We start from the raw sequence: 23717 nt of genomic DNA on the forward strand, positions 1-23717 counted from the left end.
TTTCCATCGCTTTTCAGTTCTCCGAAATAAATTTTAAGAAAACGTGAGGACATGGTCGAAGGAGAGGTTGGAAGAGACGTAGGGACGAAAGCGGGAAGAGAACCTTCATCAAAATCTTTCTTCCCCTCCGAATTGTACCCAATAGATTAAATACACGCCGCCTATAGCGGCCACAATGGTAAACCCATAAGTGAGAAAGATGGATACAGTTTCCCCATGAGGCGTCGTCAACAAATAATTGAATGATATTCTATGATACTCTAATACGCTGTTTTGGTTCATAACAAATCAGCGTTGCCATTCTTGAGTTAATAAGTAATTATTTTCAGTTACAAAATAAGTCGTCTGAAGGCATAAGAGACGAAGATTCAGGCATAGACATGAGTTAATGATCAGGTGCAGCTTTAAGATTTGGGTGAGGAGAGGGGCGGGAAAAAAGACAAAAATATTGCGCCCTCACCAGATTTATTCTTTGAAAAATAATGCTAATCCAATGGCCGCTAAACGCCGCCAGCAGGTGAGATAGCTCGGGTGCAACCAAAAGGATCGGCGGGGAAGCAACCATGCACATACGTGACAGCGGTCTCGACTTCACTGACGCACGTGGGCGTCATAGTGTAGGGGGAGAAGGTCGAGTTTGCCGAGTGGGTCATAAACACGGTCGGGTGAACGAACGCCCCAGGGAGCGAATGCCTCTGCACCGGATGTCTACGTGCATATCCTTTAATACTCCCCTCAGCTGAGTGATTCTCCCGATTCGTCACAATTGGGACTCAACGAGACGGCCTGGCGGAAACGCACGTAGAACCTCTCAATTCTCGGTTGTTGTGAATAGGCGTTCGGACGTTCAGACAGAATGACGTTCATGCGGAATTTCCTAAGAGGAGAATGGCGGGAATTATATTGCCATGATGTTCCCATTTAGTGGAAAGTGACTTGTAAATGCGCGATCACGAGAATTTCACTCATGCTGACTACAAATCAATTTAAGTTTCAAGTGAATGAGAGAGTAGAGATTGTTTCAATGATTGGCGTATCAAGGTTATGAATTGATTCAAACCACAAAAATCGATGCTTTTCGCCCGAAAAATCATGTATTAAAAAGTGATAAGATTAAAATTGTGTCAGAAATAGATGGCATAAAAATAGATAATCAGAAAATAATGTATATACTTTAGAGTGCCAGGGCTGTCTAATTTTCCATTTTCAACACTGTCACAACACTTCACAGTTGACCCAAGAGAGGGAAGACTACCAATTGCTACTTCCTCTAACTGAATGTGGGTTGGAGTAATCAATTTACCTAAAGGGCGTTGGCTTGGTCAATAAAAATTGGTTCTATAAATTAACTTGAACCAAATTAAATCATGAATGAACAAAATTTAATCCAAATGAAAGCATATCTAATTTAAATAGATTTTAAAAATTTGAATCATATTAATGCATATATTTTCAAGTTAACTGTATTACACTTACCATAGTTTTCCAGAGGTGTCAATTTTTCCATTTTCAATTATGCCCCAACACTTCACAGTTGACCAAAGAGAGGGAAGTCTACCAATTGCCACTTCCTCTGGCTGAATGTGGGTTGGAGTAATCAATTTACCTAAAGGGTGCTGGCAGGGTCAATAAAAATTGATGCTATAAATTTGCTTGAATAAAAACATGATCAATTCCAAGAAACTGCAGGAGATGTCACAACAGTAACATTATCATGATAAAAAAAGTTAATCTAAAGCAGGACAGATCTAATTTAAATATATTTCAAAAGTTTGTATTATATTAATGCATATTTTTTCAAGTTAACTGAATTCCACTTAGGTACTTTAAATTTGTGCTCTTCTACTCATCCTAAATAATACATTCCATGATTTAATGAGTCAGCAGTACATTCCCTGCCAGTTTGTAGACCCCTTATTTTAAAAAAATGAACCCATCAAAGGTATATATTCTTTAGGAATGGTTCCATGCATAACTGTAAACACATTCATGGGTAGGAGTTTCAGTGGAAAATATGCATAACATAATGAAAGGTTCAAATGAATTAAAAGCAAAGAGAGGTAATAAGATAAGAGAGAAGAAGTAAGATAGATAGGAGATAAGAAGTTTCTTTAAGATATATTGAGCCTTTTACCCCCTGATTATGAACCAATGGTGCTAAGTACACTATTCATGGATAATGTTCAGCTAAAAGGTAGTTATTCATAATTTAAATGATTAAAGGCCTTTTTTGGTTAAACTTTTGGTTGAATAATCCAAACAGTGAGATGATTAATAAACTATTGTTTAAGTTTTTATGAGTCACCTGCCACATTGCATCAAAATATGATCTGAGACCTGGCCTATATAGACACTCCACTTGTCAAACTTTTGATTCTCATACTGCTTTAGGCAGTGTACTTTTTAAAAACTTCAACATTGACTGTCTCATTTATTTATATAATTTCAATCGTTTTGTGGAGTTAAAATGAGGGAAAGACCCATAAGAATTCTGAAGTTCCCAATTTTAACATGGCCATTTTACTAAAGTGGTTATTATGGTAAAACAATAGGGGCAGGCACAGTACCAAAAACGGAAGAATTTGTAATTTTCTGCTGATTGCCATATGACTTAAGGATGTGTAAGAGTGGAAGTTCTTGCTGGAAAGAAAAGGTTCCTCCTGCATAACATATGTGGCTGCAAAAATGGAAAAATTATACCATCACAGGAAGGATAAATTCAGGATAATAATTTTAAATATTATTTACCATGTTGCCTTTCGTTTAGAATTCTCTATACTATTTGATGAATCATATAATTGTTAATGCCATCTGCGTATATAGTTGATTATATGGAAAGATTGTTTGGCCTTGGAAATTAGCCAAGTATATTTTTAGTAATAGTGTCCTTTAAGAGATGGTTGTGCGACTATATTTTGCACAGTCTATACCCATCTATTAATAATTCAGATAATTTAACTTACCTCCAAAAAGTTTCACCAAATTCAGCGAATCTATCAAAGTTCTTGATTTTCCTACTAGTTGGTTTAAAACATGCTTGGGAAAAGTTTGTTACAAGAAGAAGACCTTATGCGCAAGGTAAGAGTAAGTTTATTTTCAGATCATTTTATAATGACCTCCTACATGACAATCTGTGGCCCCATTGTGTAAGAGTTGGTAGGTTTTACTGTTCTCATAGTATTGTAAAAACTCTTGAGCATCAAGTTTTCAACCATGACCTTAATCATAATAGTAATTATGGCAAGGGTGAAAAAGCACCTGTAACCTCCAAACTAATCTTTGAGTGGTAACGCACGGTTCGGTCTATTCTTAAGCCAGTTAATCAATTAACAAGTAAGACTTGAGTTAGGTACTATCAACTCTCCCACTCTATAAGATGTATCTGATGTCAGCCAAAACCCATCCAATGTGATTCTTGATAATGGTAAAAATATGCACAAAACAATTACCAACACAAACCAGCCAAGGCTTTCAACTCATCTACCATGAGGAATATAAAAAACAAAGACTATATGACGAAGATACCCCCAACATCCTTTCTTATAAATTTTAACATTCAGTCAATGTGGAATAACATTAATTCTCTGGAAATCGTACTTGGGGATTTGAACTCTGATGTGTGGTATATTTTGTGATCACCAGTGAGTCCCCAATTATCCTGAATATCAAAGGATATAATGGATTATGCAATCAGTTTCTGTGGGCCAAGAGCTGAAAGTGTTGGCGAGTCAATTCATACTAAATTTGATGTAATCCTGAAGGTTCTTCATTTTTATTTCTCCTGTGAAAATATCTTTGAATGTTGAGTTGCAAGTTTACATAAATGGCTTTCGCTATATCATTCACATTTCCCCAAGGGTTTTGAATGGCTCTCACCTGAGTTTGATAGTGATTAATGCATGAATGATTTATGAATTCATGTTTTAATGGCAGTTTTGGCAAATTTTTATCTTCACGGAGACTGAATTATCAACCCAAGGAGGGAGCTCATGGAAAAGCAATGCATAATTCTTGTTTCAGTTTTGGTATTCAAGTCATAAATGATGACTCAACTAATGTTATACATCAAAGTTGTTCAATCTATTTCTATGTGTTTTTAACTATTTCTTTGCAATAACTTCTTCTCCTGCATATTGCCAGAATCTTGGCAACTGTGGTCATGAAGTTAACTTATATAATTCATTTCCTTGGTAAATGTTGTCTGATTTTGCCTTCCATTAAGGAAAACGAAACTAAACCTTTATAGCCTAAAAAGGAGCTTAAATGACCCGACTGAAAGACGTCATTATCTATTTGACCATACAAACATTGGACTAATTTAGAAAAAAGATGGGGCAGTTCTTGATCCAAAAATCCTACTATAGAGTCCAGAAGTATCTGGCTGAGAGCTGATATTGAGTAAAATTCAATGATAATTTTATTTGTCCAATTATTATGGTTGTTGTCCGTTAATATGTATTTTGGGATACTCCTGTCCATTTAGACAATGGAGATGGAATTTAAATTATCAAATAAAACTTTTTCCAACAAGTTAAACTTAATGTTTGTACAGTGGTATTGAGAATACCAACATGAGAAAATATATTTAATAATTTCTTACTGTTCTAATTTGATTTCAGTCAGTCTTTAACATGGACTTAAATGAAATTTAAATTGAAAAGATTGCACATTTAGAAATTTAAAAAATAATGATTACATATTTTTGCCATCTGTAACATATTTAAGTTTCATTTCTATGTGTTTACTGGAAAGCAAATCAGTGTTTAATTATTCTCACTACATGATTATTGTGAAATGAATGTAATATAATTCTTTCCATCTTTTACTACTTAGGGAACAAGCCAATTTTGGAGGCGAAAAATGTACACAATCCATGCTCTCATGGACATTAACAATGATGGTGTGGTTTCGTGGGATGATTTCCGTATAATTGCTGATAAATTTGTGAATTTGGGACATCTTACAAAGAAGCAGCAGGAGGATTTTCACACAGCTTTGAAGGTAGGTACAATTTTATATGCAATATTGTGTTGATATTAGACTTTTTGGAGTTAAATCAAGGTGGGTGCCCTCTGTCAATTTACTTGGAATTTTTGTTTGGAAATGAAATTGTTTCTAAAACAATATGAAGGTCCTAAATAGCTGAATTCCCAATCCATATGAAATTAGGTGGAGACTCAGCCCAAGGATCTTGATGGAACACTCAACATAGGCTAACTGATACTCCCCAATCACTATTTTATGAACAAATAAATGTGCTACATATTTATGAAATTTATAAAAAATCATTGATTGTCACTGCTAATGTCCAAGAAACTTTTACCTCCTAAATTCCCTATTTATGAATTCATAAACTCGGATTGCATTAATTTGAAAAACAGATGCTTATTTAATCCTACCTATTTATATTTAGTACCTTTATGCTATTGTAATGAACTTTTTTTTCCTCTCAATAATTAAATGTATTAAAAAAGCCAATTACATTTTCCTCACACCCTAGACCAAAGTTGCATAATAAAAGTTATATTAACAGACATGTGTCATGAGAAATTTGCAGGAATCAGTTTCTGCATATATTAAAAAGGAAAGTTTAGTGGAAAGAAAATGTATTAGGGCTAATGTTCAATTAATCCTGTTCTACTTTGTTACCTATAGTTACTACTCATGAGAAAAATAGACATGCAAGGATAGAAAGTTTTGCCTACCCTTTATATATGTGTATATATGGGTAATTACTGAATGCTTAATGCGAACTAAAATTTTCCCCAAAATTAACATTGAAAGAATAGTAAGGACAGACATAAAATTAGTGAGAGTTGCATCTGTTGGAAGAAAGATATTTTGTCAATGTCAATTGAAGAAAACGATGTCTACAAATTTGTCCAGATCAATAATTATTTTACACAATTCTTGATTCAACCAGAAACACAGTTTTCAACCTGAAGGTGAGTTTGGTTAATTTACCCAATACTATGCTCAATGCCATGTGAAATTCACACATCAGATTAGGAAGGCCAGTTGCTTTCCCTGTGCCTCCTATAGTTTCCCAGGAAGTTATTGTACCCAAAAAGTCACACAGCTTGGGTGAAGCTGAGGGTGTTCAGAAGGCTTGCCCATTTATCGAACCTAAGCCCTCCTTTCTGTATCCCAATGCTCTACCCTAGACTACCATATCATACCCCTTTTGCTCTAATAATAAGTAAGATTTAAAGTTGAGATTACCAGTTCTATATGATGAATTTTGTTGCTTAAGTATGTTTGTAATAAAGCATACCTAAAATTAGGCATGTGTAGTTATATTATTGATTAATATTCCAAAAATTCTGAAAATTGTCTAAATTACTGATAAATCACTATGGAATAGTTTTTAATTTCATTATGGGATGTTTTTTTGAAATTAAATATAATCATAAAATACACTTTGATATAAAAATAATTATTGCTGGTACCACTACATAATAGAGTTAAACTTAACTGAGGAAACATTGCTGTTTTATTTCAGAATGTATGGGAGGAGCAATGGGGTGCAGAAGATCCATACAACTTAATTACAATGGAACAATATGTCACCAACATGACTCATGTGATCAATGACAGGAGCCTCAAGAAAAAGGCACACCTTTTCCTACCTTATCTTTTCAAGGTTAGTGGTTCAATGAATAAAAATAAATTTAAGTAATAAAACACATATTACTGAATAAAGAGCAAAGTGAATTAAAGTAAAATTTGTCTCTAAATTACAGGCTGTTGACAAAGATAAGAGTGGATCAATATCTGTTGCAGAATTTAAATTATTTTTTGAATGCCTTGGCTTAAGTGAAGAGGTAAGTAAGACATACACAGCTCAAATGTGCTCAAGTTAAAAAGTTCCATAGAATTAAAAGGGTTCTCCTCAGCTAGGAATGCTTCCATAAAATGGAATCAGGAGAAAAACTTTGGAAGAGCCAACATATCATACAACATGCAAAAGAGGGGAGAGATGATAGATTTGGCACTGTTGACAAAGGAGGAGGAATATTGATGATTGGTTAAAGTTAATTGTTAGGATATCTGTGGTAGGGGTGGGAAGGAGAGGTTGAAGGCAGCTAGGTAAAATGGTCGAGGGGAACAAAGGTACTGCAAAATTGCAAGATTAGGGAACCCAACTAAGTGTATTGAAAAGAAGTTAAAAATCTACTCATATGCAACTTGAATGATACAAATTGATGAATGAATGATAGTTCTTGAAATAAAGCAGGGAAGAATTATGAAAAGATAACCAATTGGGACCAAGAGGATTGCAAGAAAATTGAAACACAGTAGAAAAGGCCCAAAACATGCACATGAAGTAATTATGGAAATGGTTACGGTCATTCCTGGGGATTATATGCCATTTCTCTCTCCTCACTAAACAGCTCTCATCTTTGATTTTGGAGGGTTTTCAAAGTTTATAAACAAATTTTTTCATCCAGTCTGGAAGGTGATTGCCGCTTTCCAAGTCCCCTCCATAGTTTGTAAATGCCAATTCCGACTTTTGGAAGCATCCCTAGAACTTTTGTTTTGGGAACTCAATAACTTCTCATGATAGATTTTAAATATCATCATCTGCCATTTGAAAACTATGTCATTCTAATGCCCTTTTTAGCTCAGGAAATAGGAAAAAGTTATTATGAGTGATTTCTACAAAGAAGGGGGCTCCTGAATAATCATGGCAGGCCAGAATCATGAGCCATTGATGAAGTGCTCGCAGGCCTATGGTTATGATAAAGCATTCAAGAATTTTTTCCACACATTTCAGGTGTTCATATTCAGATGTTCTCTCCCAATCATTATAGAATATCTAGATATAACCCCAAATCAATCATTTGAGGCATAGACACAAAGTTGTAATAATTAACACAACTGTTATTGGTATATGTTCTGTAGTCATGGCAATACTTTTAGACTGTGAAGAATGTGTCTGAGATTTCGTATAACATAAAGAAACCTCCCTTTGCAGATATGTCACAATAATGGACAGTCTATAAACTGGTGGTCGTGTAATATATGTTGATATCTTTGGAACCAAGGCTTCAAAATATCTGGCACTCAAAATAATGGACTCAGATACTGCTCAAAACTCATGTCTACTCTTCTTGAGGGGAATATATTTCTCATAACTGGGTACCCCTCCAAAGTTTGCTAATTAATTCAAAATAATCATGCTTTCCGTTTCTTGAGGGAACGTCTACAAAACGTCCCCTTGGGGCTGTTTAAGTCACCTATATACCGGGTCCGTACAATAAGTATCGTCACTGTTCGCTATAGCCTCAACGAAGTGGTGGGAGGGGAATTGACCAGTCGGCTCGGTAGAGGGGTCCGCTACCACTCAGGTGCACTTTAGTTCAGTTGCCTCCGGGCATATGTTGAGACAGGAGGTGGATTTTTGTGACATGTGATTGTTTGCGGTGTCATCGTGCCAGCATGGAGCGCACCGTCGAGCAATGCTACGCTGTGAAGTGTTGCATTGTACTTGGGAAATCTGCATTGGAGAACCTTGAACTGATTAAACAGGCTTATGGGGATGATGCCTTAAGTGCACAAGAGTTTTTGAGTGGCACAAAATGTTTAAGGAAGCTCAGGAGCTCGTCGATGATGAGCGCAGCGTCGGACTCCCGACGACTGCTCGAAGCAATGCTCATGGGGCCAAAGTGAAAAAAGTTTTGGACTCTGACAGGCGTTTAACCATCACCCTTATCATAAAGTAGACCAGCCTTTCAGTTGGAACTATCCAGACCATTGTAACAGAGGGTCTTGCAATGAGGAAAGTATGTGCGAAGCTAGTGCCGGAAGTCTTGAGCGAGGGACAAGAACTGTTGTGGGTGGAAATCACACAAGAAATTTTGGACTGCGTCCAGGAAGATGAAGATTATCTCAACAGCATTATTACCTTAAAGGATATTGGTTTGACTCCATTGAGGCGGTTCAAGCGGCGACGACAAAGGCTCTCAACAGTATTCTGGAAACCGACTTCCAGCGTGCTTTTGACGAGTGGCAGGCGCGCCGAACTAAGTGTATCGATGCAGGAGGAATGTAATTTGAAGATTATTAAGTAACTGTAATGATAACTGCTATGAATTTTGATTTTGGAACCAGTCCCGATACTTATTGTAAGGGATTTTGTAGGTATGTCTGCTCCTTTTCACTACCTCCCGTACTTCAATCCAGCACGTGACAGCATTAAAAAAGGATTGCAGCAATAGTGTGTCCAGTCATCATGAACACATCTATGAGCCATTTAGGGAAGAAGTAGAAAAATCAGTATTTATGTTTCCACCATTAGAAAACATATGGAGCTTTTGCTTGTGTTGTCTAACTAACTGTCTACTATCTGTATAGTAGACAGTTAGTTGTTTTGTCTATCAGTGTCAGCTCTAGTGTTTTCACACTATATGCAAGTCCTTGTCTCATCACCCATCACATTGTTTTTCAAAAAGTTTTTACTGGCATGTGCATGATGCTGGAGCTCCTTTATAGTTGGTAGCATGTTTTTCCCCTTGATATTCTTCCAAAAGCAGTTGTAAAAATATTACTATTATGTTATGTACCCATTTGCAAATTTATGACCAGAATCATTTGACACATCTACTTAATATTCTCTCACAATGTTTACCTAGAATAATTTGGAGAAATTTTGAAAAGAATTGCATTCATACCATCAAGAATGATAACTAAGATAATGCCATCCTTTCATGCTAGTCAACTGACTTCTTCATTTAATTGGCTTGCATTTCCTCTATATCTTGATGCCTGTAAAAATTAAGGAATATTTTCCATCGTATTTTCCCGGGTAATTCTAATATACAACTATTACATTTTTGAATTATTTACTCTGACTTGTGAAATGTGTTAATCATTTTGCCCCAATGACAAAAATTGCTGAAATGGTTGCCACTTGCATTACTTGTAAGCAAGCAACCATGAAGTTGCAAGACATTAACTATTTCATATACTATTACTTCCAAGTGTAGAAATAAACTATTTGTCAAGGATTATTTTGTAAATTGTATTTATGTTAATATGTTATTATTTCAATTTGTTTAAAAAGTCAAACATAATTCATCACTTACCAAAACGTCATCAATTTTTGCTTTGTAATATAGCCATTTTGGGTGACTTAGCATTTGCATGTGGATCATAGCATTTTGAAATACCTTGGGATTTACAAGTTTCATGAAAATTTATCTGAAATAAAAACCAAAGAGACGTTTATTTCCCACAAAAATGCTATTCACTAACTTTAATCAAAAGTTAAATTAGATAGTAGGAAAAAATGGGATAGGAGTGCAAATATGGCATAATGTTTTTGAAATTATTATGTCATTTTAGGGCATAAAATTTGTGAAAAAACATTGTATTCACATTTTAAAATTTAATGACATTGTAAATTTGGAAGCATAAACTTAGAAAAATAATAGAGCAGCAAAATTACCTATAGTAATGTACCACTGCTGGGCTAATTTTAACTTGAATCTAATCTTATCTCTTCTGCTCTAAACAAACATATTAAACATGTATGTGAAGGTGTCTAGTGAATGACACAAAAAATCTCCGACAACTGTATATCATTCGCAAGATTTTTGTGGCAGTTTTCTTCTTCATTCAAAAGGTTTCAATGTATGAATTTATCATTCACCTGTTCATTGGCCGTAATGAAACCTAATTATGTAAATCATTTGAATATGAATGGCCATGAAACAATAAAGGTCTTGCGTTGAACAAAAATATTCATCAAAACCTAGGATACTAGTTTTCCTTCGGTATGAGTGGTTTTAAAACACCTTTCTTGTACATTGTTTGAAAAGGCTTATTTCTTTTTCCATATTTGTAGCTTAAGCTGGAAAAAGATTTTGACAAAAAATTTAACTTTAACTTGTAGTTTTTAATTTCCACCAAAATATTTATGTCCATTTTTAAATAACTTACTGAAGGAGTAAAACCTGCTATTCTGCTGCTGAAGTTTTACTGTAGGAATCAGTACATGAATCTTTTACAAAAGGTCTAATGCACTTTAGTGTGGACCACCCCGTAAGATTCTGAGGGGGTTCACCCATAGGTAAAACCAGGCAATGAATCTTATCATTAGCCATCTATCATGCTTCTGTGCCACAAACAAGATGACTTAATGTGTTAACTAGTCGTGTTCAAAATCATTGCAAAGCAAATGACTCAGGGTCATAGTTTTAATTTTATCCAACTATGGCAACAATATAAAGAATATACCATTTCCAGTTCAATAAAAATTATTTTTCCTCAAATATCTCATCTAAATAATTGTTTAAGATGCCTCTTTGTTATAATTGTTATTGAAATGGTATTGGGCCTGGAGTATTTGTATTGCTCTTGGTACTGTCTTCAAATTCTTAATTTTCATGGTGATTTGTTATACCTCCTATCTCCAGGAGTCTAAATTTTAAAAAGTCCCAAACAATATTTATAGAAGATCAACTACAAGGTTTTTAACCTTTCAGATAAATAGTAATATTGTTTCTACTGCTTACTGTTAGAGATTTTCTTAACAAAAATGAGCAGATGGGTATCCTGTCTGACCAAAATCAATAGCCATTGTATATAAAGTAAAAAGACATTTCAGAACACTCTTTAAGTTTGTTACAAAAGGAAAATTTTCCAGCTTTGTCTTTTGAATTTTTCAGGAGGCGATAAAATCTTTCAATGCAATTGACACCAATGGTGACGGACTTCTGAGCTTGAAAGAATTTGTGAGAACAGGGAGAGAGTTCTTCCGCACAGAAGACGACAAAAAACCCAGCAAGCACTTCTGGGGCCCTCTGTTTCGCTGAATTTCACACACAATTCAAGGAAAAAAATTGCATTTTCAGCCTTGTTATGGCCTAATCCTGAACTGCTGCCTAAGACATTCCATAGCACCATCATCATAGAGAGAGGATAAGGAGATAACAAAATTGGGTTAATCTATAATACTTAGGCCTTACTACTCTGAATTCAGTGCTTTGAAATTCCCTCTTCCTCTTGTGGGATGCCTTTACCTCAGGAGATGAAAAAGACATCACTAAAAAAGTCGTAACGTGTAGCTATTAGTTTCACTGTAAAAATTGAATGTATACTTATTCTCTGATATTTTTTGGTAGCTGGGTAGAATAGGTAATGAACAACTCTGGAATAAAGATGTCCATATTTTTGAGAAAAAAATGAGTACTGTTCATCGGCTGTGCAATTGTGGATGAATATATGAATGAATGCTGCCTATAATGAGATTAACTTTGCCCAAAATGTTGCCTTGATTCCTGTTTACTTTAAATGTAATAAGCAACATCAATGAAAGCTAATTTTACTTTATACGCTGACAATATCAATTGCACTTTAAAACATGCTAATCTGCAATTTAAGATCATTTCAAATTCTGGTGCCTTGAATGAGAGAATGCTAGTGAATGTGATAATTTACATAAGTAAATTTATGTAAGTAATTTTTTTATTGCATATTAATGTAAATTGTAGAAATATAAGTTCTTACAAACTATGTAACATATGAATTTATTTCTAAAAAGAAGTACCTTAAGGTTAAAAAAAATGGTCCTTTCATAAATAAGTTGAACTTTATTGGATGTCAAAATCATGGTAATAAAGAACAAATCACTTCTCACACTGACGTGGAAAAATACTTGGTTATTAAGGAAAATGAGACTTCATTCATATTCACATTCCTAATTCTTGAAGCATTCTATCAGCCCTTTCCTTCAGCATGTTTAATTCATCATTCCTGTGAAAGGAAAACATTGGAATCTGATGAGCAAGTGAATACATTCAGACATGTTAGAAAATGCATCAGAACTTACTACTTATCACTTTTCTAAAGACTGACCAAAGCTCAAGGTACTTGCGCACTGGGGCGATGTTTGGAGGGATATCCAAGTTGCTAAAATGGGTAAGAGGGGTGGATTGTGTGTGTGTGGACCCCCTCCTGAAAGAGGGATCCTCTGGGACCAACTAGAAATTGCTGCTTAGCCTGGTGGCTCGTAGGTTAGGAGAACTGACCTTTGTTAGGATTCAGCAGGAATGAGAAAACCCAAAATGAGAAGAGAATGTGCACATATCCCATCAAGGGCTTCCTTCACTTATGCTACTGCCAATCTCTTGTCCTTACCTTCCCTAACTCCACCTAACCTTCTCTAATCCTTCAATGGTCACTTTCCCCACTCCCATTGCACATCTCAGTACCACAAGCTTTGTTTGCAATGTTATTTTCAATCTAAAGTCATGTATTTAAATCTACAGAATATTTTCTAGAAAAAATGACTAAACAGCAGACTTGGAAGAGTGACACAAAAGAAAATAATTTAAATGAATAGTTGAATTTTCAGCTGTTAAATTGCATTTATTCACACCTTCCTCTGGAGCACAACAGTTTTGCCAAGTGAAGCAAGAGGGTTTAGGCCAAATATTGTGAATATCCATACAATAAGAATGGTGAGTTTGTTAATGAAATTGATGCAAAAAATCAGAAATACTTCAAGCTTGTCATAAAATTCAGTGAAACTGCCATTAGCTACTTGCTATTCGTGTTTGCCTAGTGTTTTTCAGCATAAAAATATCAATTTTTCTTTAATTTCTTAATTTATCTGCCTTAATCATAAATTATTTTTTCAACTTCTTACTCTTGCCTGAATATATGAATGTGACTAATTCTTTACTAACTCATACCATTATTTAAAAAAAATTATATCAAGCTATACATATACATGAATCTTCCACTCTAACAAACTTAATTTAAATGTAGGTGAATTACCATTTCCTATATTTTATTTTCAAAGGAAAAAGTTAATTTGAACAACTGATTTTGTTTTCAGTGGGTACAGAATGATGAATAGTCAACTGCCTTGAGAAACTACAGTTAAAATCATAGTATAACTGGAGATATGAATCAGAATCTCAAATGAATTGTGATCAGCAGAGTAATATCATATATATCATATGTATCTAATGTGCACACTTCTTGAAAACTAATGTGAAATATCGAACAATTTTCCAAGAGTCCAATATATGCTTAGTCGCAAGCATGTAACAACCCAAGTCTCTGCACAGCTTACCTCTTGACAAGAGCATCCTTAATTGTTTGAATCTGAAGATCAGTAAGGTGTGCAGATTTTTTTGCTCCATCTGTTCCCTCAGTACTGTACCACTTTTCTATTTGCATTTGCTGATAGCTTTGCTTGGCCTTAACCTGTAATAATAATTCAAGTTTATTCTATGAACAGAAACCCAAACACTTATGAAAATAAAATTCTTGCTTTTTATGAAAAGTTTTTAAATTGCACATTTTGTTATTTTACACAGAATGAAAATCATATAATATCTTCAAGGACTCTAAAAAGTCATTAATTATTCAGAAGTGAATATATATTACATTGCAATACCAATTGGTCCCAGCAGTTTTACATGGCATACAGAGTCTTCTTTAGTCTTTTAGTGAGCAGGCACTCTTAAGAATCTCTTTAACTTAACTGTTTATGCAACAATTTCAAAGTGTAAAAATCATTTCCCTTGGCCAGGACTAAAACCCAGATTCCTTGATGCCCAGCCAAGTGCTTTAGCCAGTTAAGCTACTGAGGTGTCCTCTTACACTCAGAAATTTTGGGGACTTTAACGGAACAAGATATTACGGCAAAATATTGTGCATCTAATGTCACAGGTAAGTCTTGAATGTTGCACCATGGCCCACAAAGTTAAAACCAGCTTTAAACCCTGGAGTGTTTACCTTTGACAAATTCAAAGAAACTGTGGGAAATATTGCGACAATAATTTTTAACAGAATCATTTGCAGTACAATGCAACAATTTTTATAATTATAAGTGTATGGACTTCTGATAGGTGTACAGAGAAAAATACAATTTCAAATTGACATCTTTCCTATAAGATGAACTTAGCAATCAAAAGAGCTAAAATAGACAAACCTTTTCAAGTGAGTTCTGCAAATCGCCCACCTTCACTTCAGTTGATTTCAATTCCTTGGCAAGTTGTTTTTCAGCATAGGAAATCACAGGTTGTCTGAGGGTAGCCAATCGTAGAAGATTTCCAGCTCTTTCAAGAAAATATAACATGGATTTCGATTAAATACATTACATAATCTAAAATTAATAACCTACCAAACCCTTACCAAAACGTAATAAAATAGTTGAAATACACACTCACCTTCCAAAATTATTCGGGTCTCCCACCGGGCCCACGTTCGTAGGTTTGCCGACGTTTCGATGGCCGAGTCGTCCATCGAAACGTCAGCAAACCTACGAACGTGGACCTGGTGGGGGACCCGAATAATCTTGGAAAACATTATTCGCCGGGAAAGTACCAGATCATTCTACACACTCACCTCCTTGCCAGCATATCTTGCATTTCTTTAGCATCCTTATATTTACTAGCCAGTGCTTCAGATGCTCTCTTCAAATTTTCCTTCTCACCCTCAAGTCGAGATATCTCGTCTAATTGTTGGGTCTTCAGGGCAATAAGTGTCCTTACCCTAGGAAAAAAAATAAGAGGGAGTTTTTAAAAAAAAAACAAGATGATGCAGAATGACTTCCCTTGGTGAAAGTATGGACTGAGGATTGCTAGGAGAGATTAAATGGTTTACACATCAAAGAAAATGAGAAGCAGAAGATGTGAATAGAATCTAACTGAGATTTTGGTGTCACGCAAGTTCATAAATCTTCATAACAGGAATAATCAACCAAAATTGAAGGGAAAAAATTTTGGATTTCTGAAACTTGAAATTAATTTAAGCGTTAAAATAATAATCTTTCAAATGAACAAGAATTACATCACACAACACAGTAGTCAGGACATTATTCTCCTCCATTTGCCTGGGTTAATGTAATGATTTTGATCGTGATCCAATTTCATAACTATTACCTTCACTGATATATTATTACTTTGATGAATGATGATAATGATGCTTATTGTTTCCCAAAAGACATGTTCGAGACATGTATAGAACACATCACATTGATTGCAATATTGCCGACGAACACAATACGTTGCAAATAGTTTGATACAAATGTACAGTCGCAAATAAAAAAAAACAGAAAACAGGAATAGTAACAGCACATATAAATATAAAATTAATTATCTACAAAAAGAGACATTATTTCATCTTCTGTATAGCATTGATATTTGCTCATGAACTGATAAGTTTTACATCGTTTGTATAAAAAGTATCGGGAGAAGTTTAGGAAAAATAGATTCATTTCAGATATTGCCATATGCCTCAAAATTATTCTGATCATATCCCTTGGGCGCCAACACACTTTTGCCAGCGGCTTTTCCACGACTCGAAGGCAACCTGGTAGGTGGATTCTGAAAGGTCTTAAAGAGTATGCGTGCAAGCTTCTTTGACAGCACTTACGGTCAAATGGTAGTGTTCTTTGAGAGTGGATTTCATTTTTGAGAATAGGAAATAGTCTGCTGGTGCCAAGCTGGGACTGGGACTGTTAGAGGGTTGGGGCTTCGTTGCGATGAAGTCGCAGAATGCCTTTGCAAGCAGACACTTGACTCTGCTCTTGGCTGTCCATCAAGACCTTCGGGACGAGTGTAGTGTAGATCTTTTGCAGTGCCAAATTTACAGGGATAATGATGTGAATCGCCATCTTATCAATACCAATATGATCTCAGATCATACTTAACCAATGGTCTGAATGAAGCACACTTCATGCACACATCCGGAAAAAATTGTTACTGATACTTTTTATACAAACAAGTTTCCATTTTCCTTAATATTCTAGGTAATGATTTCAGGAATTTCATACCAGTATAACAAGGTTTCTTATGAAATAATCAAAAAGAATCCTATGCATACAATATGCACATTGGAGAATAAAGAGTATTATTTTTAGTGAGATGAAAGGATAGTGGAATCAGTGGATAAAATTAGGACGCTAGATAAGAATTCTAACAACACCAGTGTTTTTTTGACATTTACTTGAAAGAAACTATATGAGAAACTGGAAGAATGGAGATGAAAGATATTGAGATGATTGGGGAAGATGCTAATTTGTTCCATTTCATAGATGGAGTCAACATTTAGAGATAGAATCAAGTAGATCAAGAGACATCCTTCAAGTACTTAAAGAATAAAAATCATGCAAACAAATGTAATAAAAATAAAATCCTATTCTTCAAATGAGAAATGCTGAAGGCAGACATTAAAAGACGTCGATAGAAAGTGGAGCAAGTTTCCACCAACCTGTAACATGGGCTTAAAGAAGTTTGAATGTGTATTAATATCAGGAAGCAGTGGATAAAACAATGTTTTTGAGATTAGAACTCCAGATGTGCCAGAGACATAAACCAGGGATGAAATGAGGAAGTGCATCCAAGGAAGAATAGAGGAGAAAGGCTATGTGGTGCACTACAGAAAAAGAAGAACCAAATGGAATGGACAAATTTTGAGATACAATACATTTGTTAGGGACACAAGGGATGGGAATTATAAGATCAGCCAAACAACAAGTACGCTAACAGGGATACCATGAAGAAAATCAAACAGAATATAAAACTAGGATCAGATATGAATGAATGGAGGGCTTCAATCAACTTTTCTTCAGGATGAAAAAATATGAAAGGTGACTACCCAAGAGACACACATAATGAAAAAATACAGAAATAATGAAAATTGGTTGGTAAAACATCAAATTTGAGTACACTATTTCATTAAATTTACTGTTGCTCAAATTTCACTAGTTACCTCTTTTCAGCTTCTTCTCTAGCACGATCATGCCGTTTTATATACTCCTCACGGAACAGCTGGGTTGCACGACCTAGAAGCTATTGAAATGCCATGAATTAGGAATCATCATCTGTGAGATATGTAGAAAAATTAAGATGCAAACACACAACTCGATATAGATTTCTAGGGACGATTTCTATTCAAAATTTTACTATAACACAGAATATTGAATTCATGGAAACTGATCTAAATCCATTTATGTGATGCATGCATGAAGCATTTTTATGACACTTCAATGGTGATTTTGAATTAAAACTTAGGACATATGTTCCATTGATTTAACCGATCACTTATTGTTATTCATTGATTTGTTGGATTTGGCAGAACCCTTGAATTCTGGATTAGACATCACCTTCCCAAGTATTTGTGATAGTGAAACTTTTGACATTTATTTTTGACTTGTATACATCATGGAAAAAATGATTTTCAGTCTTCTTTAAATTTAGCCCTAAACTGAAAACAGTCCAGTTTTGGCCTAAGTGTTCTTGATTATATACATGAAAACAGCCAAAATGACAATGACATATGCCCAAGGTCTAGTCGGAGGAAAAACTACTTTGGTGAGAATTTTACCGGCAACCTCTTGAGTTTGCAGGTGAAGATGTTACTCCATCACACTGGGTTTTAAGTAATGACAGGTATGGTGCTAGATCCTGAGTATAATACACAAAATGCATACAACACAGCATTTATGCCAAAAATGATTTCACTTAATCAAAACTTTTGGTTCGTTTATCACTACCCAGTTTTGCTTAGTTAATAAAACTGTTGGAGCAATTATCAACACCACTTCTCCGTCTTGAGCCAATAATTATGGTCAGTGATAGGCAGAGCTTTATTTGTGTATGGGCAAGTACAACTTCACCAAATGTATTATACTTATTAAGTAATGTGAATGAAGGTCAAATTTTATTCTTTAAATTTAATGGTATATGCACATCCTATGGAAGAATAATTGATTTAATCAAAATAATGCCATTATAGATCAAAAATGCATCAGGAGTGGTATAAGCACCATAACTTTCACATCCCAGGCTTAAGTCATTTCAAATGTGTAAGTAGGATTTGACTGAAAAAATGCAATAAATATGCACTTACCTCAAGGCATTCCTGAGGAGCTGGATTAGCTTCAGGGCAAAGTTTCAAAATGGGCTGAGTATTCTGTGGCTTAAGAAATTTCTTTATTTGAGCATCAAATGGTTCTCGGAGTAACTGGAAAAAAATGCAAGGCATTCTAAAGACTAGAGGAATAATTTCAAGTACCTACACAATAAAATATTTTATACATACTAATAATTATGATATTTAATAGCAAATGCTCCTTATAGAATGCCAGTATAACAAATATGAATAATTTTTATAAACTCCCATTGTGGTTAGATAAATGTATCAGCTGACAACCAATTTGTTAATAAACATAAATTATTAGCTATATTTTGACACTAACTCCTAAGTGGAGGAAAGTTAGGAATTTTAAGAAACCGTGGCAAGAATTCAATAAAGATTTTGAAAAAAATTGCCAGATTTTTTTGATAAATCTGGGGAAATTCCTTTTCTGCCTTAGCGCCCTTTGGCTCATTCTTTCTACTGCATATAAAATTGTTATGATCACTGTGAATTCAGGGAATACCAGGTAGGCTTTGTTAGTTGAGTTCTTCCAGGTTGTGTTCAGTGAGCAATCTCTATAGATAAGATCTCTAAGATACCCTTATATTCAAAATGCATGGTTTTAATATAATAAAGATATAAATAATGGCATTTATTCCCACGAGAAGTATGTGGGCCATTCAATAAGTCCTTAGAAACAATAGAGATACAAATTACTTTGGTAAGATTATTTTACTTTTCAACATACATGGTTTTTATAAAAAGTATCGGGAAAGGCTTTGGAAAAATAATTTATTTCAGATATTGCTACAATGCCTAAAATTTTTCAAAGTACATGCATTGAGTGTCGACACACTTTTGCCTGTGGCTTTTCCACAACTTGAAGGCTCTTTGGGAGGCGGATTCTGGAAGGTCCTTAAGGATACACCTGCCAGGTTCTTTGATGGCACTTTGGTTCCCATGGTGGTGTCCTTTGAGGGTGATTTCACTTTTGGGAATATGAAATAATCTGCTGGTGCCAAGTCGGGACTGCCAGGGGTTTGGGGAATCGTCATGATGCCATTGCAGAAGGTCATCATAAGGAGATACTTGATACAGCATTTCTACAACTTTTATAAGCCATCCAAAAAGTAAGATTTCTAGAGGTCCTCAAAATAGGCATCTACATTGGTGATGAGCTCCCTGTTTGACAAGAATTGTTTTCTGCCAAGCCATTTTTTCATATTTGGAAATAAAAACAGGCCATGGGGACCAAATCTAGTGAATATGGTAGATGTCGTAATAATTCAAACTTTAATTACATAATTTCCATCATCAAAACTTCACAGGTTTGCACCATGCATTGATGCAAATGGAAGAGAACTTTTTCTTTTCCAAATGAGAACATTTTTCGTATTTCTTAGTTCAACTGGTACCATAACCATGGCACTCCTATACTCCTCTCAATGTATTGTTTTATTCTTATAGCAAGTAATTAACATAGATAATTCCACGTTCATCTTAAAAAGTGGCCATCACTATGTCTACCAATTTCATTGTCTTTGCCTTCTTCAGAGTTGGATTACCTTTAGAAACTCACTGTTTTGACTGTTTTGTCGCCTCTGGAATGCAGAAGTGTATCCATGTTTTGTTCACAATTATGTACCTATCGATGCCAAAAGTCATGAGGATTGTGATGGAAAAGCACTAAACCAGCTTCCAAATCGACCATACCATTGCGTTTATTCTCCACTGAGAGCAATAGTCCACTCATCTGGCCGAGATCTTTTTCACAGCAAATTTTTCGTGCAAAATTGAAAACACTGCCCCTTGTGATATGCCTGTAGCCTCGACTATTTTGCAAAACTTTGAATTATTGATCATTCAAAACCATATTGAAGAATTTGCAACTCAGTTTGAAGGAATTCACTTCCACTGGATGTCCCGAATGATGCTCATCATTGGTGGATATATGGCAACATTTAAACTCATTTACCCAATTGTAAACAGTTGAAAACACAAGCAGATATGCCGTGAACTTAATCCAACTTGGCTTTGATCTCTTATGGTGTTAAACCTTTTAAATAGAAGGGTTTAATCAACCCACAAAATTAATTTTTTCATTTTTCTAAATAAACAGAAGTTTGATGCTTCAATTGACTATGAAAATGAAACCATGCGATGGATATACCTGATACTTTAACAAATTCTAGTGAGAGATGAGGCTCACTAAAAGCAAACCTTTTCCAATACCATAAGTACCATTCCTTGGATTTTATGAGGAGTTATTGAACAACCCATGCATCATGACAATTTTTCTTTCATCCATTGATTTGATGGAAGTTGCCAACTAACATTGCACAATCTTAAGGGATATTTCACTAATTTATGCAGTAAAATTTCATCCTGCTCTTTTCATAGCTTTTAAGCCTCCTAGAAAAAAAGTTAAAAAATTCAATCTATGTAATATAAAAAGTTATATGAGAATCATTAGTGTTAGAAGGAATATTCAAGTGCAAATGAAATGAGACAGGAAATCAGCCTAACCCATTAGTACAATTTAACAATTGGTTCACTACATTTCAAGTTATCTTGATGGAATAAAAGAGAACAAATAAAATTCTTAAATTTAGGGATGGAATAAATGGGAATGGCATTATTTAATTACTTGCAACATAAGTTAAATAAATGAGAAGGATGGAGAACTTTGAAGTAAAACTGAAGGATTTTCAGCAAACGTGCTTCTCTGTCTAAGACAATATAAATCAACACATAAACATAGATGATATCAAAATAATACATACATGATGTACAATTGTGAACAGTTAATATACACTTGACAGATAAATATTTCCCAATTACTGATAGGTATTTTGATTGCTCACCCTTTTAAATTTTCTTGGTATGCTTAACATAAACAGCAATTAGGATATCATAATCAAATATCAAAACTGACTGGGAAAATAAATACTGCTTTCAAAAAATCAAAGCTTACAAAGCCATTACCAACTTCTGAGAAAAAGCAAAACAATTTTGGCATACTGTACCTTTCCAGTTAATTCAGCTGTTCCTCCAGTGGGTGAGGAGAGGGCAGGAAGTGGTGTTGGAGGCAATAAGGATGGCAAGGAGGTGGAATCCTCAGCAAGTGGAATGGGAGGCAGGTAAATGGTAGTGAGGGGTAGGCTGACCACTTCGCCAGTTGAGAGAAGGCAGATGAGGCATGATGGGGGCTGATGAATGGAGAAGGTCAAGCCAAACACTGGATTTATCTTCTCATCCATTGCTTGTTCAGCTGTTGAAATCATTGCTTGCGATGAAGTCCTAGTGCAGATCAAATACTCTGCTGAGCTTGACTCATGTGATAATGCAGGCATATCTAAGTCCTCTTCTGAAAATATTCCATGAATAAAACAAATAAGAGGAGATAAAGGCTAAGGATGTTTTAAATTCATAAGTCAAGAATAACCTTGAGTTTCATCCATCATTAGATCATTGTAAAAGATGCAAAAATATACCACATTATTGAGTGCCTACATAAAATGTCAGTATCTTTTGCTTAGATAATTCAATATAACCACAAGAATCTACAGACAAAATTCAAAGGACTAAATCTATGGAGGTTTTCAAAGAAAAAATTATAAAAATTATCTCAGGTGGTTTTTCTGCTATTTACAACATAAGCTTATGAAACCATGAAGGAACTTTCGCTTCAATAAAAGTCTAGATTCAATTGAGATCCATTTCCTTCATTAAAAAGTTTATAATACTCCTTTTAAAATGAGAAAAATTCTGAAAAGAGTCAGTGGCAATGACAAACACTGCTATTATCTTTTGGTTGCCATTAAATCTGCAACCTGGTTGGCCAAGCAGTTTTGGATGGTGGTTTATTCAATTCCATTAAAAAACATTTGGGAGGGAAACAAGTCCTGTGATAACATTGCAATCTGATGGCCGATTGACTGATTTACTAGTAAATAAATAGATGCATGTTGTCACTCTATTCTTACAAAAATTCCAGTACACTTTTTATTTTCCAGAACATTTCCAAGTTTTCCAGGCATGCAGCCAACCTGATATGCCTATGCCTTTTTGCAATGTCCTAATGTAGGATGTGCATATTTTATAATAATCTCGGAGCCAGGAAATTTCAAATTAAAATTATTTTCGCTGATGACTTCTCTGGAGTGCCTAAAGGCTCTGTAATATGCCTATCTCACCCCTTTTTAACTTATGGTATTATTTTTTCTGCAGCAGAGAAGTTCAAAAGACAACAAAAGATATTAATTCTCAAACATACATTTTACAGAATTTATGAATATCTGGAGCGTTAATTTTATGTATTTGTGTATCCTATGGGGGGGGGGGGGTAGAGTGTTGGACTACTGACCGGAGGGTCCCGGGCAAGGCACTCTGGGCACCTGCAGCTCCACCCAAGCTTTGTGATTTTTCGGGTACCAGATCTTCCTGGGAAACCATAACTGGCACAGGGAAAGGAACTGGCCCCCCTACCCTGATGTGTGAATTTTCACACGCCGCATAGGGCTTAGTACTGGGTGAACTCTACCATCACCTACCAAACTGACCTTCGGGTTGATTACTGTGTTTGTTTGTGTATCCTATGTTATTTGACACCTTTCAGTGTCTAAATGACTGTATGGAATGAAGACTAAAAAAATGAAAAATTAGGTAATGAATGAAAAAGTAACATTTGGTTATAAGTGTAGTGTATTTTAGTCTATGATGAATTTAATTTTAGTTTTCTGTGGCATTAGCAAAAAGTAACATAAGTTACATAGTGAAAATAAGTATGTATCTGGTAAAAATGGGCAAGTATTTATTGAGTAAGAAAATACAGC

General features: G+C 34.9%; 2 protein-coding genes and 1 long non-coding RNA gene across 3 annotated transcripts in view; 1 reads left to right on the forward strand and 2 right to left on the reverse strand.

The window, feature by feature from the left end:
- LOC139694253 (uncharacterized) overlaps positions 1-1500 on the reverse strand; it is a 37082-nt gene extending 35582 nt beyond the window's left edge. Inside the window, exon 1 of the long non-coding RNA XR_011702108.1 lies at positions 1477-1500. This is a non-coding gene — a long non-coding RNA (uncharacterized lncRNA). The remainder of the gene's footprint in view (positions 1-1476) is intronic.
- The window catches only part of CBP (sarcoplasmic calcium-binding protein), a 39585-nt gene extending 27154 nt beyond the window's left edge, over positions 1-12431 (forward strand). Inside the window, exons 3-6 of the mRNA XM_071592709.1 lie at positions 4834-5001; positions 6503-6643; positions 6744-6824; positions 11673-12431. Coding sequence (XP_071448810.1) covers positions 4834-5001; positions 6503-6643; positions 6744-6824; positions 11673-11819 — 537 coding nt within the window. The 3' untranslated portion in view covers positions 11820-12431. The remainder of the gene's footprint in view (positions 1-4833; positions 5002-6502; positions 6644-6743; positions 6825-11672) is intronic.
- Positions 12432-12553: 122 nt separating this feature from the next.
- The window catches only part of mbo (Nuclear pore complex protein Nup88), a 361088-nt gene continuing 349924 nt past the window's right edge, over positions 12554-23717 (reverse strand). Inside the window, exons 9-15 of the mRNA XM_071591761.1 lie at positions 21909-22249; positions 18874-18987; positions 17734-17813; positions 15367-15513; positions 14951-15077; positions 14087-14220; positions 12554-12759 (exon numbers count right to left, since the gene is read on the reverse strand). Coding sequence (XP_071447862.1) covers positions 12696-12759; positions 14087-14220; positions 14951-15077; positions 15367-15513; positions 17734-17813; positions 18874-18987; positions 21909-22249 — 1007 coding nt within the window. The 3' untranslated portion in view covers positions 12554-12695. The remainder of the gene's footprint in view (positions 12760-14086; positions 14221-14950; positions 15078-15366; positions 15514-17733; positions 17814-18873; positions 18988-21908; positions 22250-23717) is intronic.

This window comes from Hetaerina americana, unplaced genomic scaffold (assembly GCF_022747635.1).
Source record: "Hetaerina americana unplaced genomic scaffold, ioHetAmer1.1.p SCAF_5, whole genome shotgun sequence".
NCBI lineage: Eukaryota > Metazoa > Arthropoda > Insecta > Odonata > Calopterygidae > Hetaerina > Hetaerina americana.